The sequence below is a fragment of the Lonchura striata genome, chromosome 13 (assembly GCF_046129695.1).
Source record: "Lonchura striata isolate bLonStr1 chromosome 13, bLonStr1.mat, whole genome shotgun sequence".
NCBI classification, from domain to species: Eukaryota; Metazoa; Chordata; class Aves; order Passeriformes; family Estrildidae; genus Lonchura; species Lonchura striata.
In genome coordinates, this window is record NC_134615.1 from 15,827,654 (window position 1) to 15,846,168 (window position 18,515).

Consider the following 18,515-nt stretch of genomic DNA (forward strand, 5'->3'; position numbering starts at 1 on the left):
CTTAGGCTCTACTGCTGCAGCATTAGGCCTGCAAAGCCTGTTTGAATGTGTTTGCACCATTTTCCAGAGCTTCCTTTTGTATCCAAGTTGTCTGGGTTTTTCTGCGGTGTAAGGTATCTGACATTTGCAGATCCTGTTTATTTTCAGCGTGTCTTGTCTTTGTTGGGGGGTCGTGGGTTTTTTTTAAGTATATTTTGAAGTAGGTAGTCGAATGTAGTCACTATTTTCAGGTATAGTGTTTTCACTTGTCTCATGAAATGCTTCATTTTCGCTTCTTGTGCCTCTAGACACAAGGCTGTAATCTCCGTGTGAGCTTGGGGTTTTGAGGTCAGTCCTGTGAGACGCAGCCCCTTTGTGTCTGTGTGTCTTGCAGCCGCCGTTTCCTCTACATCGTCAACCTGGATGCACCAAACGAGGGTCACCGGAAGATCTCCCGGCAGAGCAAGTGGGACATTGGGGCGGTGCAGTGGAACCCCCATGACAGCTACGCCTACTACTTTGCAGCTTCAGTAAGTTCACTCGTTTTAAAAGCTGTAACTCATCGTTTTCCCTGGTCTTTCTTTCATGGGTGAGCCTCTGCAGAGCTGGAAGGCTGTGTGGAGCTGGCACAGACATACTTCTGCAAGTCACATTGCAAGATCAAGGCCTAACTCTGATTTACTGCCAGCGAGGTGTTCTGCTGGATGGCTCTCAGTTATTAGTTGCATCTAGTTTTGCTTGCTTGTCATTTACAAAATGCTTTGCCAAATAAATCAAGCATCCACATGGTTCTTTTCTGGAGGGAAGTGCTCTCTTTCTGATTTCTAGTCTGAGATTTGTGCACTTCTTGAATTTCTTGCTCTTTGCTGTTTTGTTTTCACCTCCCTACCTTGCTGCTTGGCTGTGGTGCACCAGGCAGTCTGTAAATAGCACAGGTCAATACTGGCTTGTAGCTTGGGGTTTGCAGCTGGGTATGGACTGTATGAGTGAGGAGTTCCATGAGGCAGTGGGTTGGGCTGAAGAAGCAGTAATAGCTGTGTGAGACTGAGTGCAGTTTTCAGCTCTGCTCTGTACTTGGTCTGTCATGCTCTGCAGCTTGTTCACCCCAGGCTCTGAGCTCTGCCAATGGAAATCTCGGCCATCACCCACAGCACCGTGGCAACTGGCACCAGCCAGGTGCAGACTGTTTCCAGAGTGAGCTGCCTTTTCTGCTGTGCTGTCTGCTTTTATAACCTGAGAGTCCTGGATTAGCTAGGGATGGAGAAATCTCTCCATCTATTCTTTTGAGAAACACCTAGTTGGAGGTGATTTCTTAGGATTTTTGTTCCTTTTGCTTCCTGGATTTGCTGTTTTTAATTAAAGGCAGTTTTAAAAGTGGACTGGTGCTGTCAGCTGGGACCCTGTTTGCTCTCTGACATTCCCCAGCCTGTCACTTTTCAGCTCTGACACATGACTGATGTCTTAAAGGTGCCTTCAGCAACAGTCTGCTTCTGAGCAGAGAGTTAGTAAAACTGGCAAAAAGGTGTCCTTCATTGCCACTTCGGGGTACAGTCTGTAGAAACCAAAACCAAGTAAGGAAGTGCACTGGGCAGGCCACAAGTGGAGCAGAAAAGCTTATTTTCAAACACACTCTGAAGACAATATCCAGTGATGAGTTCATGCTGATCTGAGCAGGATCCTGCTGCAAAAGGGAGCTGTGCCCATCTCACCCATCTGAGCACTCCTGCCTCTTGCTGCTCTGAATGGATTCAGTGTGGAACAGTTGTTCCACATTGAAACGCGGTGTAGCTGGCATCAAACCTTGCTGCTTCTATTTATAAACAAAGATACAATGAAGATTTAAACATAGTTGCTGACACACACTGGTTGAGGAATCCCCAAGATGAGATCAGGCGGCTTTTTCAGTTTGGATCAAAAATACCACCTTTCAAGCCATTTCACTGTGTTGTAAACAGCCCAAGGGTCTTCCCCTTCTGCATCCCTGTGGATGGAAAAAGGATATAAAAGGCTGCCATCCTGTTTGCCAGCAGCATCTTCTGTTAATTGGAAGTGGTACAGGCAGAGAGGAATCTGTCCTTGTGTTTAGCTTCTTTCCAAAAGAGCTTGAGCAAGTTCTTTTGCTATGCTTGGCTGTGTCTGCCCTGTGGTTCAAGCACATTTTTGGGGACTCCTAAACTGTTGTTTCAGAAATGGTGTTGTTTTCAATCCTAGATCCTTGTTTTTTCTTTTCAGATTCTTGAAGAGGGTGATTAAATTGTTGGAAGTGAATACTGATACTTAACGAAAATCACAGTTTTTTTAGAAAATGCTCCTGTTGGGAGGAGCAGTCTCTCTGGTGATCATTATCTTGTGTCTTGTCTCTGGAGTCCTGGGTAAATCCCATTGGGTAATTTCAATCTACCCTTTAAATACTTCTGTCAATGGGAAACATGCAAGCAGTTTTTTTTTGCCCTAAGCTATTGTGCAGCCCTGCTGTGAGAGCAGTTAGAGAAATGTCATATATTATTGCTGAGCTGGGATGAGACCTTTTATTTCAAAGAAAACTGTAATGTTTTATCTATCTGCAAGTTGAAATTCACACGAAGCAGCTTTGGGGTAGGAAGAAAATTCACCACCACAAAAAATAACTGCCACAAAAATTGTAATGTAACAGTTGGACTCAGTGCTTTTAGAGGTCTCTTCCAACCTCAACAACTGTGTGTTTCTGCGAAGTCTCTTATCTTTTGCCTCATCTACCTAAAAGTCTGAAAACAAGGGGCTAATGAAAATATTTTAAGGTCATGTTCTTTCAGGTTTTGCAAAATCTGCAAGAATTTCCAGTCATGATCAACTGTGCTTGGCACTCTGCATGCACCCACAAAGGCAATTCCAGTCCCAGAAAAATTAGACTTGGCCTGGCCTGAAGTGAACCTTGATTGAGACAGAACATGAATTTACAGCACAATAACTAGTTTCAAGTAACTTTGCATGTGGCTGCATTTGGGCAAGGTTTTATTCCTGGAATGAGTGAAAGAACCCTGACCAAAGTTGTCATTGATACATCTGATTTGCCATTGTTTTTTACAGGTAGTGATAAACACTTAGAGCTTTTCTCCTGGGCTGGCAAGGATTGGGGGAGTACCCTTGAGGAGGTGTCCTTGAAGCCATTAGACTGTATTGTTTGTGTTTGGCAATGGCCCTGATTATCCCAGAAGGGAACTGAGAGAGAGCTGAGGATAACCAGTGGTAATCCATCATCCCCCTCACCAAAACCTCCACTTGTGAGTTCGACAGACTGACAGGGTATTCCTGCAGAGAGAATTTGTCTGCCTGTTGCCTGCAGTTACAGCATGTTGTTAGGAAATAAAGACTCTGAGAACATAATTTCATGGAAAAAATTTGCAGTGTGGGATTTTTTTCCTCCCTTTCTAGTTTATCTCAAGTTTTAAGTGGGTGTAATTAAAGTGTAAGCTTTTGAAAGTCCTTGCAGCCTGTATTTCATCTTTGCTCTCCTGCTTTGGGCAAGGACTTGGCTAATCACAGCATGACTCATTGTTAACTGAGGTTGTTCAAAGTGAAGGGAACCTGTTCCTAACACACAGATCTGTGTTCTACCTTGTTGGCCTGAGACTGTCTCTCCTTTCTTCCATCTAATTGCAGAGCAATCAGCGCGTTGACCTGTATAAGTGGAAGGAAGGTAATGGGGAAGTTTGCACATCTCTGCAAGGACACACACGTGTGATCAGGTGAAGAGCAAAAAATGCTGTGGTCTGCTGAGTGGAAAATAATGCATTGTTTCATTGAAGCTGAATGTTTTGGTCCTGGCCCTGCTCAGGCTCTGCTCTGAGCCTGTTTTTACTCACTTCTCTGGACTGGACTGCCTTCCCATTTGGTGATGATGTCATGTGTGAAGTGGTTCACCCTCTCATGGCTCCCCCAGTTTATCAGCTTAGCCCTTGATAGCTGAAATGTCATTGCCTTAGGCTGCTGTCCTTGTAAAGAGCAGCAGCCATCATCTGGGAAACAGCATGTTTATTAAATTGAATCCCAGCTATGTTTCTGTGTGATAGCAGCTTAATTAAAGCAGGTAATCCCAAAGACCAAGTTAGAGAATGTTACAGTGGTGCAGAGGAGATTTTTGCCTCTTGTTTTAAGGTCGCATTTCAATGCTGGGTTGGAAATGCAGTTGAGGGACTGCTTTTACTCAAGCTCCTAACTGTGGGAAGTATTTGCAGCCCTTGAAATGACAGTTGTTTGGGCTGACTGGAGGCTGTTTGTGTCCCAGGTGCACTTGGTGTTCCCAACAGGGAGGCATCCCAGAGTGAGGAGCTGATGCCAAGGATGTGTGGTTACTGAGAACTCTTTGAGACAGTGTCCCTTTGCCTGGAGGGGAAAGAGCACACACACAGTAGCTGTAAAGTTCAGGACTAGGAGGATGCTTCACTGGAATTTACTTAGAAGCATTTCATTGCTTCTTGGAATTTACTTAGAGAAATTATTAAGATCTTGCTTTTTACTTTAAAAGTTTCAGTAGATGTCATGGAGTTGATGTGAAGTTGTTGGAGAATGTACTGGCAGCTTGTGAAAAGTTGATGCAGCATCTGTGTGCTTTTCTTTGCTGATCTATGATTTTGCATTTGCAGTGACCTGGACTGGGCAGTGTTTGAGCCAGACCTACTGGTCACCAGTTCTGTGGACACATACATCTATATCTGGGACATCAAGTAAGAATCAGTATGTTTCTGCATTTTGGGGAAATCACTAGGACTCTTTTCTGTAATTATCAGCTTGCAGGGCAAAGCACGCCCTGATGGCTGCTGCTCTTTAGCTGTGCTTCCAGGGCCTTCAGCTATTTCCCATTGTCTCCAAGATGACTTCTGCCTCCCTATTTTAAGCCAGTTCAGAGTCAGTGATGGGCAGTAGAGTGGTACAGTTAAGCTTTAACTGTCTGGCTTCACTCTTTGTCCACTTCAGATATTTCCTTGGGGGCTTTTCCTGGAGCCCAAGGTTGTTCCTCAACCTGCTGGGGTTATTTTAGCTCAGTTAATGAGCACATTTCATGATCCTATAGCCATTTTCTACTAAATTCATTTATTGTTGCTGGTTCTCCCTCAGTGATGGGAAGACTGACAATGGTATTCAGGAAGGTTTTCCTGTTTGTACCTTCCCTTGTTTCCTGGTGTTGCTTTCTGCTATGAGTATTTTCAGGGTAGCAGGTATTTCCAACTATATGTCCAAATCTAAGCCATAGATTTTACACCTGAGAAGCAAGGAGCTGGGACTGGGACTGCTGGGTTCTCTTGCTAGCTCTACAGCTCTTTATGACCCCCAGCAAATCACATTGTTCCTCTCTGCCTCCCTTGCTCAGTTATAATAGGAGGATAATTATATAACCCCGCTGCACCAGGCTACCCGGAGGCTTGCTTAGTTCCTATGAACAAGCACTTAGATCCTTGCTTAAATGGTGCTTGAGAATGACAATATATTATTAATGTGTAATTAAAAGACATGGAGATACAATAACTGCCGGTTGTTTTCCTGTGATACTATCTTAATGCCAAGAAGAAAAAGTAGAGATGTCTGAAGGTTGTTAGCAGAACTCCTCCTTTAACTCTATTGTGCCCTTCCATTGTTTTGTGTCTGCCTGTATCACCTGCCCAGAACTGCTTCCTTAGGCAGTCTCTGAAAGCCTCTACATCCCACTTGTGCTGGAAAAGGCTCTGAGCTTGCTGTGCCACTGAGGTGCTGGTGCTGCTGGCCTCCAGCAAATGAACACCCTGCTGAAGTGACTGTCTCTAATGACACCCTAAGGAGGTAGTCCTGCTGTAAGGGCAGCTGGAAATTCCCCACTTAATTTGCATACAAAATAACTTTTTGATTAAGCAGGAATTCTTGGAGGGAGAGGTGCAGTCCATTCCAGAAAATGTTCTGCTTTTCAGCAAACAGAAAAAGCTGAAGACAATATTCCTTATTTTCACTCTTACTTTTCATGGAAGAACAGGTGAAATCCTGAGGAGCAAGGCCAGGAAGTAAGTTATTGCCTTGATCTATGCCCTGGCTGCTAGGAGATGTCATGGTGCCACACTGGTTTCTGCTGCTGCAGAATTTGGTTTGTAGACAGACAGACTTTAGTCTGCACACAGCTGGGCTGATTTTCCACTAATTTTGTTATATGCTAGACATGAAGTTTTTGCTCTGTAGTAACTATTCCATCTGCTTTGAATCAGGATCTGCAAAGGCTCCACAAATACATCCAAGTGGCTTTTGTTGAGTGCTTCCAGAGCTCTGTTTGTTCCTTTAATCCTCCTTGGAAAGATTGTTTTGTTGCTTCCCACAGCAACAATTCATGAGCCCTGTTTCCTTGCCTACCCAGTTGCAATATGCCACACTTTGTGTATGTTTCTCCTCCCTCTAGTCCAGTCCAACTCTGTCTTCTGTCTTAAACTTCTTGCTGCATGTGCTGACAAGACAGGATTGTAAAATGGTTTGGGTTGGAATGGACCTTAAAAATCTAGTTCCATCCCTGTGCCAAGTGCAGGTACACATCTTCCAGTAGACCAGGTTGCTCCAAGACCCATCCAGCCTGGCCTTAAATACTTCCAGGACAGTTGTCCTCCAGCTGGTCACCTTTATTCCATTTAATGCTGGTGTATTTTGGTAAGCAGGAGGTACACTAGGTCTGAAGGCAGCAATAACCTTAGTGCTGGAATAGCAGGGAGCTCGCTGGGAAGGCTGGACTGTGCTGTGTGTACTTACAGTGGCCACATTGTATTTCAGAGACACCAGGAAGCCCACGGTCTCACTCTCTGCAGTTGGTAAGTCTGATGTGTGTGATGTAGGCATTAAACAACATTATTGTTGCATGCCCCTACCCTTATTCCTCCCTCCCTTCATGCTCCAAGGCCAGGCTTGGCAAAGTGCAGGAGTGCCACCATGTGTGATTGTCCCATGTAGGAGCAGCCTGAGGGGCTCCAGTTCACTTCTGTTAGAGAAGCAGAATCCAGAAGAGATGTGGAGCCCCTTGAGGTCCCCAGGCATGGTACTTGGAATTGCTGCCCTGACATTGGTGAATGGCCACATAGAGCTTCCTCCCTGCTTAACCACCTTGCTGCACTGCTTGTCCTGGGTTGCCTGTCTGTAATTTTCTCATGTCCTTTTATGTTTGATTGAATCAGACGAGGAACTAGACCATACTCCAAGCAGCTCTCTGTGCCAGCCTGTCCCCTCACTCACTCAGGGTTGGATACAGCAGCTGGCTGTATCTGCTTCCCTGGGGCACCTGCAACATGCAGGGAGCACATAAGGTGCTGTCTTTGGGCTGTGCCTTCTCTGGAAAGGCTCTTGTCCTGACTGCTGGCAAGGTGTGTGTCCAGCCCCTGCAATACCACCAGCAGGGGTATGCATGTCTGTCCTTACTGGCTGGAGCTGGGACTGGGCACGGATGATGAGCAAAGTGTCCTTTCCCTGAGTTACTGTCCCCATTACTGGAGCAATCCTCACAGTGTGTAACTCTCATACTCTGCTGCTTACATCTCCTTTGGCTACACATCTGCAGCAGCTCCCATTCCCCTCCCAGCCAGTAAACCTCTCTGTCACAGAACTGCAAAAAACCTTACTGAGTCAGAGAGAAGCAGTGGTCAGTTCTGATGTCTGGGGTGAGGTTTCACGGCTGAGCCAGCCCAGCAGCCTGCTCCCCAGAAAGCTTCCTTGCTTCCTTCCTCCCTCCTGTGCCTGCTGCTGTTTAATGCTGGTCCAGACATTTGTGTACCCTTCAGTGAGTGGATCAAATCAATCAGCTGGCAGTCTATTTGCAGCTTTTTATCCCCCAGAATAGCTTTTTGCCAGGTTGTCAGGATGAATCTGCTCACCATGCAGCAGGAGGTGGGTAGTGGAGGTGGGGAATAGCAGCAGGCTGAGATCTGTTTAGCTTTCTCATGGATCTCACCTTTTTGATAGCTCAGAAGGTTTGAAAATACTGTCAGAATATGGATGAACAGATGCATTATGCTTACAACACCTGAACGATCCTCATTAACTGAAGCTGTACTTTGTTTCTATTAGAAATAACCACCCATCATCTGATTTGACTGAGTCCCTCTTGATACCACATATAAGTCATATCTGGACCATCATCCAGTTTCTTTACACTGTTATTGGTGTCTTTGATTTCTCTGGTATATTTTGACAGATAGACCTTCTGGTCCACATCTGAGCTAATGGACATGAGTATTCTAATCAGGTACAGCCCCTGGCTAGAAGATGCGATAGAGATCTCTAGGCATGCAACTGGAACACTTTGCTGTCCTGAGGATACAAGTGATACATGGAGGAACCAGGAGTTAATAATTTTCATGCCATCCTTCATGCTGGCTTCTGGGATATCCTTCCTCTGACCTGCCTTTCCTAGGCTAAGAGCAGCTCTAGGCCCAGGCAGTGGGACTACTGTGCCCTTTTCTCTTTAATTGCTTGATTTGGCCTGCTTTGTTTGTGCTGCAGCTGGAGCTTCCCAAGTGAAATGGAACAAGAAAAATGCCAACTGTTTAGCAACAAGCCACGATGGAGATGTCCGAATATGGGACAAAAGGGTAAGCTGAAGGATTTTTGAGCAGTCTGTACATACTCCCACATACCCGATACCTGTATTGGTGACAGATAATATCTCTGGTGACAGGTAAATACTGAGGAAATGTACTGCTTTATCCCAGATCTCTTTCAGGTCAGTTTAAACTAGAGAGAATTGGGAGTCCAAGAGCCTGAAGAGAGTATCTAGTTATCCTCCTTCCTCAGAGACTGTGCCCATTACCATTTTCCTTTTGATCTCATAGTACTTAACTGTTGAACTGAGTATTACGTATGGTTAGGGCTGCACTTGGTGACTGGTATTTGTCATACCTTCACAGAATTTTTCTTCAACTACTTCTGCTGAGCTATTTGCCGTTCCCCAGCAGGGGTGGTTGTTCTAACTGCCTTGCCCTGGTTAAAGTCTCTTTTTATGCCAGAAGAACTAGACCAAATTTTAGGTGTCTATGCTGAGAAGGACAGTGTCTCTCCTTGCAGAAACCCAGCACTGCAGTGGAGTATTTGGCAGCTCATCTCTCCAAAATCCACGGTCTGGACTGGCATCCTGACAATGAGTATACACTGGCCACTTCCAGCCAGGACAACTCTGTCAGGGTAAGTGTTGTTTCTGCAGTTCCTGCTAGGAAGTAGGAAAGATGGTGGAGCAGATCCCCTTCTGCTGCTGCTGAAGTTTTGGGAAGTGCTTTACTATTGGCAAGATCTGGATCTTTATTGTTTGGTTTCTGGCCACCTGGTGTGTTGCACTTTGAGAACAGGCAGAGGTGTCATTGAAGGATGGGTGCACATACGTTTGCCACATATCTGTGGAGGTTAGGGCAGTATTGAAGCTGAAAACAACTGTCTCTGCCTGTTGCTTGCCAGAAAGGAACAGACCACACATGCCAGAAGAGCCTTTTTCCAGAAATGCATGTTGCCAGCCTCAAGCTGATTATAGCATCTTGAGGGGAGACATACTTCAGCCCCTGGAGTTTCCAAACTCATGTTGAACAGGATTATCAATAAGAGACTGCCTGCAAGCACTGCTGTGCAGGGCCTCTTACTTGTGGGGAAATAGTGTGCTTTGTATTCCAGCCAAATAGAGTTAATTCACGTTGAGCTAAGCTCTAAGGCAAATGCAATTGATGTGTATTCTAGCAAAGCAAAAGGTTAGATTCTTCATTAGAAAATTAGCAGTAACAGCAGGGTAGGCTTGCCTCCAGCCTGGACTGGCATGTTGGCTGGCAGCCTGCAGGGTACCTTGTAGCTCTGAAAGCCCAAGCAGGCTGCCTGTCTCCCTGCTCTAATTACTCAAGCTATGATCACTGTGAATATGACCCCAAAGTCACTCATTTTCTAAGGGATGCTGCCAGATGCTGATAGCTTGGTATTTGTCCTTTGGGGCTGTCTCTGTTGTTAATGAATGGGATTACTAATGATGCTGTGGGCACCCTGGCATGCTGTTTGGTCTGTTCTATCTGCAAGCCACATGGAAAACTACAGCCTGAAAGTATAACCAGCTGACTCCTGCCTTTGCTTGCTTTTCTCTTGGTTTGTTCTTTTTTTCAAGTTCTGGGATTACCGTCAGCCTCGGAAATACCTCAATATCCTTCCCTGCCAGGTTCCTGTCTGGAAGGCAAGATACACGGTCAGTGAGAAACTCCCACCATTTCCACTTGTGCTCTGAGAAGAATGCACAAAGAGACATTAAATAAAGAACTGCCATAGGGTTTCTCTCCAGTTCTACTTGTGCACATTATTAAGTTGATTTTAAAAATCATTCTTGGTGCCTATAAGGTGTAGAAAAGCAGTATCCACAATGGGGGCATTCAGGAGGAGTGAGCGAGTGCCCACCCAAGTGAAGCAAAGGCTCTTAATATCAGTCATAATCCCCAAAGATCTGAACATGGCCTGAAGCCAGTGCTGTGCCTTGAATCTTGATCCCCTTTCCCTGTCCAAACTGAGGGGTATAAGACTGGTTTCCATGTTCCTCTGAGCATCGTGGAGCTGCTGGGACTCAGTAGTTCTTGCAGCTCCAGGCAGATTGCAGTAAGGATTCCCAGTGAAAAGTCAGTGGTGAAATCCCTCCAGCCTCACAGATGAAAAGTGAGGAAGCAGCAGAAAGAAGTTAACTCATCTTAAGTGAGCTGCATTGAGTATCTCAGTGTATTGTATCTTATCCCTTTAAACACAGTGGTTTTGCACAGCAATTGCCTTGCACTTTCCCAGGTTTTGGCCTGGTTCTGTTTTGTGCTGAGCTCATTTAAAGCCTTTGCATTTGTGTTGGTGGGAATAGGGGAAAATGAGAGTATGATAATAGCAGCATGGGAACATAACTCTCCTTGGCTAACTGGAAGGGTGTTTCTCCCTAAGCCTTTCAGCAATGGACTGGTGACAGTGATGGTCCCCCAGCTCCGTCGGGAAAACAGTCTCCTCCTCTGGAATGTCTTTGACCTGAACACGCCTGTCCACACTTTCGTAGGACATGACGATGTGGTGCTGGAGTTTCAGTGGAGAAAGCAGAAAGAAGGTGAGTTGGGGTTGAATGTGCTGTCTTCCCTACACTGTGGCTGTCAGATAACCAGAGGTGTGGAGACCTGGCTCCTGGTTGCAATGCTGTTGCTTTTTGACTCTTGCCTCTCCTTGAAGTAGCTCCTGCTTACTTCCTGCCCCCCACTGCCTCCCTCAAACTACAGCTGTTCTTTACTGGTTTTATGACAGTGCTTACAGAAGCGCTGCCTTGTTTCCATGCTAACAAAGCAAATCTACCAAATGCTGAGTGGGTCAGTGGTGACTTTCATTGCTTTCACTCTCCTGGGAGTCTCTTTGGATCAGCAGCCTCCAGCATATCCCAGACCACAGACCCAGCAAGCACACCTTATTTGTCTGCTGCAAGACAAGGGGGGAATAATGGGGACAGGGAGTCTGCTGTTAGAGTTCAGTCCTGACTAAATTTTCTAGTGTAAGCAGCTAAGAATAGGAGATTCCATACCAGAGGTTGCATAACCACACAGAGCACAGCTTTGTTTCCAGCACCTCAGCTGCCACTGACAGAATGTACATGTCTGGCTTTGGTGTCATTTGTGCTACAGCTTTGCAGTGCTGTGTGAAAGTGCTGGTCCAGGCCTTTCCCACCAGCTGCTGGGGCCATGACTTGATTTTTCTCTTTCAAAAAGAGGAGAGCAGTGGAGAGCTGTGTTAGGATCTGGAGGCACAGACTAAGATAATTTGTGAATGAAGATTGAAGCAGGCTTAAGCTACAGTTGGTTGTCTTAGCTGCTTTAATAGATACATACTCAGGCTTGGATTTCTTGCTTGTCTCAAGCAACATAAATCAATCACACAAACATTCCAAGTCTGCTTCAGTGTGGAGACAACCAAGATAGCACAGATTTCCTTCCACAGAGGCTGTTGTGCTGTATTTAGACAGCCCCTGTGCCTCAGCAGAGGGGTGTAGGAAGCAGCTGTGCAGCAGCAAATTCTTAAGCATAGCAGCTGTTTGACAAGGGAAACTTAAAACTCTATCACAAGACCTAAACATGGACATAAATAGGTCTGTGTACCTCTCCCTGTTGATAGGTAGTATGTGGTTAGATCTATTTCTTCACAGCCTGAACTTGGCATCATCCAACTTTTTTCAGAAGCAAGAAGAGGAAGGGCAGAACCACCTTCTCATTGCGTAGAAATGTTTTAAAACTTCTGACTCTTGAAACAGATTTTATGAACTAAAAGATATTTTCACTTTACAGTTATAGTTGAGAAACATTTATTTTTACTATACTATTTCTTCTATTTAAATAAACATTGCTGTGGGTCTTGTTTATTCTGGTTGTGTCACATTCACTGTACTTGGTGCTTTTGGGCTTGTACATCACAGCCTGTTTAGATGTATGGTAGCTGTGGTGTGAGAAGGCACAAAGGCTAATGTCAATTTGAAGCTGAAAAGGACTTGCTCTGCCTTTCAGTTTAGTGCCTTATCCATTGGATGTGCCTGCTGGCTTGTTTGAATGTGTTTACACTGAACACAAGGCTGAGATAGTCTCTGTTTTCTGGTGGGGTCTCTAATTGTTTCTGTCCTCTTTAGGCTCTAAAGATTACCAGCTGGTTACGTGGTCGCGGGATCAGACCCTGCGCATGTGGCGGATTGACTCTCAGTTGCAGAGGGTACGTGGACACTCTGCTTCTTGAACCGTAGACACTTTCCTGACAGCCTGGATTCACCTCCCCTTCCTTGCACTCACAGTCACTCCTCTGGTATCATAAAACTGCAGACACAGAAGCCAGCTGCTGCTTCACTTTCCTCTTCAGCTCCAGCCCAAAAACATCCCCAAGGAGATATGTGATGATCTTCTCTTTTGAGCCTGTGTCTCTAAAGTTTCAGTGGCTGTGCAAGGCTGCTTTGTTGTGTAACATTAAGTGCAGAAACTTGTTTGGAGGAGGTGGAGAGTAGTTACTGCCTGCATTGTCTCTAAAATGGCATGTCCCTGGCTGCAAGACTGTATTTCCTGGTGGTTTAGGTGCCAGGTAAATGTAGGGATTGTGCCCTCCTCTACCTCCCCTTGTGTCCATTGCCTCTAAGTCTGCGGTGGGTGGCGTGAGTGTGTGGATCTGCAGCAGTTACAGATTCTGATGCAATTACTAGAACAGCTGTGCTGGCTCGTACCAGAGGTTCATATGGCCATAGTGGGCCACATGGCTCTGTCACATCTTCAGCTGATATCTTGGGAGGGGATAAGAAAAAGGCAGGCATGAAGTGATGTTTCTCTCAAATGCCCTGCCAGCCTCCTGCAGCTGAGAGGCTCATTGAGTCTGGTATCTTTGTATTTGATAGAGCTTGATGAGTGTCACTTCCAAACAACAAGGAGTTTCATGGCTTTTCTGCATGTTATGTGGAAAACCAGCTAATTTGTTTATTTTGCCACCTAATTTCATTCCACTGAAGATGAAATGAGCCATATTCTCTGTGATACTGATGATTCTGTAGGCCTCCATCATATCCTTCTCAGCTGCGTCCTTTTTCAAGTCAAAAGGTCTTGATTTAATCCATCCTTTGTACTAGAACTTTGATTGTCCTTTTGCCTTTCACGACCCTTTTTCAGTCCTAGTATATACCTTTGGGGATGGGGATCTGAGCTTTGTTCTTTCCAAAGAATTCTCAGTACTCAGTTTAGTTTGTAAATTGTTTGGCATAATTCCATGAAATCATCAGCTTAGTCTTGCTTCTACATCTTGTTCCCTCAGCTTGAACTTTCAGCTTGAAATTTTTCCTGATGTATGTTGCTTTATATTTATCTGAGCCAAAGTTCATCTTTCATTTTAATACAGTTGCTCTTGTGAGGTCCTTCTGTGATTGTTTGCCGTCAGCCACACTTGTTACTGCCCTGAAAAACTTGGTGGCATCAGCAAACCTGGTCATGTCGCTATTCACCTCCTATTCCAGGTTTTTAATGAATATGTTGAGAAGCATGTGTCCCAGCACAGATCCTGCAGGAGTCCTGCAGGTCTGTAACAAACTTTCTCTGTGAAAAATGACCCTTTACTCCTACCTGATATATTTGTGAACATTTGATTTCTTTTCTGTCTTTAAATCAATTGTTCATTCATGTTAGAGCCTTTATTTTTCCTATACTGGCTCTCACTCTTTGTCCTCATCTTTGTCTGGATCAAACTACACACATGATGGCATGTTGCTGGTGACCAATGCTGTAATTTGCTACATCACACCATTATCCTTTCTTTCCCCTTCATCTTCCCAGTTTTCTTGTGCTGAACTTCAAATCCCGGGTTTTATAGTCTCATTTTGATACAGGACCTAGAACAGTAGGACCCTGTGTATATACCTGCGTCTCTGGATCCTACTGGAGTGTAAATATCAAATGCAGAAAGTGTGCTACTATTAAATTAGATCTAAAAAATTAAAGGTAAACCTCTATTTCTTAGGCTGGCCCTGTCAATTAAGTGGCTTTTGAAATGAGCAGTAGATTTGGCCAGGCTGTCTGAGGTGACAGAGTTGAGGGTACTGGAAAATGAAAGATGACCTATCTTTGTCACAGGAACAATGCAGTCTTAGTCATGACTGTTGTGTGGATAGACCCACCTTGCAAATCCATCTGTGTGGAGAAGTGAGTTGTTTAGTGGTGGCTCTTCCCACAACTTGGATTCTGTTGTGCAGCATGTGGGTGTGTTTGTTCTTTTCAGCTCTGTGCTAATGATATCCTGGATGGAGTTGAGGACCTCATTGATGGGATTTCTCATCTGCCAGAGCCAGACAAGACCCTTCACCCCCAGGACACGGAGCCCCAGCATAACTCTGGACATGGGGATGAAGAAGGTGAGACAAGTGATGGCTTGTGGAACCTCAAACACCAGCATCTTTGGGTTGGGAAGAAGATATATCTTGGCATAAGAAAACATAGGCAAAACACAACCTGCCACTGCATCAAAGGTTAATGGATTCCTCATCAGGGAGGAGGAAAAATTAGGAGTTCCTCAGGATGTTGCTTCTAAGGTTTTTGTCTTCTAACACAATGATTCTAGCTGTAAAATAAAGCTCTTCCTTGTCATGATTTTCATTTAATTGCATGCTCTTTAGGTTGTTGTTGTGGCTTGTGTGGGCCTGGTTTCCATGTGGTTTCTTCTTTGGTTCAGACTTTCTTCTTTGGTTCTGTGGCCAAAAGAAATGAATATGGCTCTTCTGTATCAGGGTAGATTTTTCTGCAAATAACATGACTGCAGGATTAAGGCACAAGCAAATCCCTAGGTAGGAATTTCAGTTCTTTCTAGCCAAAAAGCTATTGTGGACTGTTGATGTTTCACCCTGGGGGTGGCTGCATTTCAGCTGCAGACAAAGCCTCCATGTTACATTAGTAAAGCACTTTGGGGGATCTTTTGAAGAGATCAGTGCTCTGCAGGTGAATGAGAGAGCCCCGGCTGTGCCTTCATGCACAGCTCTTGCTGCTGCTTATAGAGGAGCTTTAGGAATCTGTACAAATGTGTGGCTTTGGAGGATTAAAAACTAATTGGAAGGGAATGGGAGGAGAAGACAAAGGGAGGGTACTGCCCATACTGGGAACCTCAGAGATGGCTTTTCAGTAAGCTATGTGGTGTCTTGAGCTAGAAATAATTATCTTCCCTGAGAGCCACTGATCTTCCTTTAATCTCCTTTTCAGCTCCCGTTTCTGGAATATATCTAAGCACTGTAATAGAATTGCAAACAAGAATGATTGGCTAAGCATCCTACCTATCCAAATCCAGCAACCCATTGGGTAGTGGCAATACCAGATATTTGTCCCTACCAAAGTCAGTAACTTCTCGGTGAATGCCTGTAAAAGGTCAACTTCTTGCATTTTTTAAAATTTGTTTATTTTTGCTGGGAATCATCTGTGCAACATGATATTGCAAATGTGAGAATGACAGCTGAAAAATTAGGACTTCCCTCCTTGTCCCTGGAACCATAATAAAATATATTTGGCCTTCTTAAGAAGTGGTGCCACAGCAAAACACCCTTATGGAGCTACACAGCAAGAAGCAAGGCAAAAGCCAAGCACAACTACAGGGAGAGACCAATTCTTCTGAAACTCAGTGAAGTTTGTTATCTTAACCGTAATTCTTTGTGTCCTGCAGTGCTTGCCTGCCTGTTTAAATGTGTTCTGGCCTTCAGGGGTTATTGTCCTCCTAAAAACTGCTGGAACTGTAGAGTTAGACACAGTATTTTGATGAGTCTTTAAAGGCTGTTAAAGCACTAGAGTGCTTTGCAACATTAAGTGCAAATGTCTGCTGCAAATGAATTAAGCTTCTATTAGGACCAGAAATACTCCCTGCTCTCTCCCAAAGCATTGTTATGCTTTGGAAACTTTCCCTGAAAGTCAGGAATGGTGGATTGTTAGTCCCAAAGACCAGAGCTCCTTCTGGAGACTGCTAGGGCTGCAGTTCTTTCCTGCTGAACTGAGACGCTCCAGTTCAGCTGATCGTGACTCTGGCAGCACTATGTAGAGAGGGAAAAGGGTCTCACATGAGAAGGGAAGGACCATTTAGGACTGTACAGAGTACAGGCAGGTTCTGTACCCTTCCTGGGAACCCTGTCTGCAGACAGCTTTGGATTTTTGAAGAGAAGGGTCAGAAACTTGCATCCAAACAGCAACTGAGACTCTCCAGCTGACAGGTCTTCGGTAGATAAAACTCATACCTCCATGTGTCAGAAAAGCAGAGGAAAGCCTGCTGTCTTGGCTGCCTTCTGACATCATGTGAAAAACTCTGTGTGTTATAGCTTGTCTGAACTTGTTTTCCATCTTTCCTGTCAGCCCTAAAAGAAGATTTCCTGAATGACCCCCTGGTGGGAAAGAAAACGGACCAACTGGGGCTGCCTCAAACACTGCAGCAGGAGTTTTCACTGATCAATGTGCAGATCCGAAATGTCAATGTGGAGGTACAGAGTTTCCTTTTGCTGGCTTGTTAGGAGGGAATGTGGGCAGGCTGGCTTATTGGAGCCTTTCAAGGGGAGCCTTCTTTGCTGCAGTGACTGCTGTCTGTAAACAAGTTTTATTTTGAGCTGTTGAGATCCTCTTGGCCAGGGGTAGTAAGAAAGAGGATAATCCCAGACAGTGCTGTGAGAGAAATGTTTCAGCACAGTAAGTACTCTGGCTGATCTTGAGAAGGCTGGATGGTGTTTTTTTCTCTGCCTAGACTGTGGAGTGGAAGGTGGCTTGTTCCATGCAGTTGATCTCATTTCAACTGCTTCTGAATCCCATCTGCTGAGCCCTCCGTATTCTGAGCTCTGTCCCTCAGTTTTGCCCTCTTCCTTGCACTCCAGACTCTCCTCTGTGCATGGAAGCTGACTGGAAGCACAGCACTGAACTGGGCTGGGAGGCTCGAGGCAGCTGCCTGTCTCCTTTCCCCAGCCCTGTGGTTTCACAAGTCATGGCATGATCCTGATGTAGTTTTCTGAGACAGTGGTGCAGGATCTTAGAAGATTCCTGTTACTGCTGTGCTGGCCAGGAGCTCTCCATGACCAAGTGAAGTGGGCTGGGGTGCAGTGGCTGCTGGGAGCAGGACCCCTTTCTTGGTGACACCTGGGCTGGCCATGGTCTCTGGATGCTGGATGTCAGTCTGCTGGTGTGAGCTGAGCCTGTCCCCATCTGCCTGGGGGTTTTGCTGTCACTGTGCTCCCTGCCCTTGAGAACAGCATGACTTTGTCTTATGTGCAGAGGAATCAGTCCCTCAGCATGAATTTAAGCCACTATAAGTGTAAAAGTCCTGGGAGAGCTAACTAAAAGCCAATTGCTTTTCCTCACAGATGGATGCAGTGAGTCGCAGCTGTACGGTGTCGGTGCACTGCGGCAACCACAGAGTCAGGATGCTGGTGATGTTCCCTGTCCAGTATCCCAATAATGCTGCACCATCCTTCCAGTTCATCAACCCAACCTCCATCACGGCTTCCATGAAGGCAAAGCTGCTGAAGGTGTGTAAGGAGTATAGAGTGTCTTTATAAATGTACAAGTGATGGATACTTGCCGTCTGGATTTTCGAGACATAACTAAACATCAGACCTTGCTATGAAGACATACCACAGCTCATGTTGAACTGATAAATTGTGAAGCCCATAGGATGGGGTTTTTGTTTGTGCTGCAGCCCAGTATTTGCCTTTTTCCACTGCTTCTTCATTGCTGCTGTGTTCCGGTGTGATATGTATTGCCTGAGGATCCCTAACATCGTTCTCCTCATGCAGTTGCCCTCAACCCAATAATAGACAAAATGACCAACTAAGCATCCAGCTGCAAAGTGCTACTATTTTTGAGCCAGGATGTTGCTTACTGCTCTACTACACAAGCTGCTTTAAAAATGAGGGGATTTTTTTTTTACACAGGCCCTGCTAATTCAGACCAGGTGTTTGATCATCTATTGTAGCAAATCCTACTGCTATTGAAATCCTTTCTCCAGCAACATTGATGGATCAGTTTGGGTTTCTTCCTGAAAAAACCTGATCCAGTTTGCCACAAGCTGCT

At 45.1% G+C, this 18,515-nt stretch overlaps 1 protein-coding gene across 5 annotated transcripts in view; it reads left to right on the forward strand.

Annotated features, from left to right (window-relative positions):
• Positions 1-18,515, forward strand: part of WDR59 (WD repeat domain 59) — a 48,809-nt gene that overhangs the window by 6,832 nt on the left and 23,462 nt on the right. For all 5 annotated transcript variants that reach the window (XM_077786342.1, XM_077786343.1, XM_031505814.2 and 2 more), the window contains exons 3-14: positions 374-509; positions 3,619-3,704; positions 4,602-4,682; positions 6,736-6,773; positions 8,455-8,543; positions 9,016-9,132; positions 10,085-10,162; positions 10,888-11,044; positions 12,599-12,678; positions 14,713-14,845; positions 16,815-16,939; positions 17,807-17,971. In XM_077786342.1, coding sequence (XP_077642468.1) covers positions 374-509; positions 3,619-3,704; positions 4,602-4,682; positions 6,736-6,773; positions 8,455-8,543; positions 9,016-9,132; positions 10,085-10,162; positions 10,888-11,044; positions 12,599-12,678; positions 14,713-14,845; positions 16,815-16,939; positions 17,807-17,971 — 1,285 coding nt within the window. The remainder of the gene's footprint in view (positions 1-373; positions 510-3,618; positions 3,705-4,601; positions 4,683-6,735; positions 6,774-8,454; positions 8,544-9,015; positions 9,133-10,084; positions 10,163-10,887; positions 11,045-12,598; positions 12,679-14,712; positions 14,846-16,814; positions 16,940-17,806; positions 17,972-18,515) is intronic.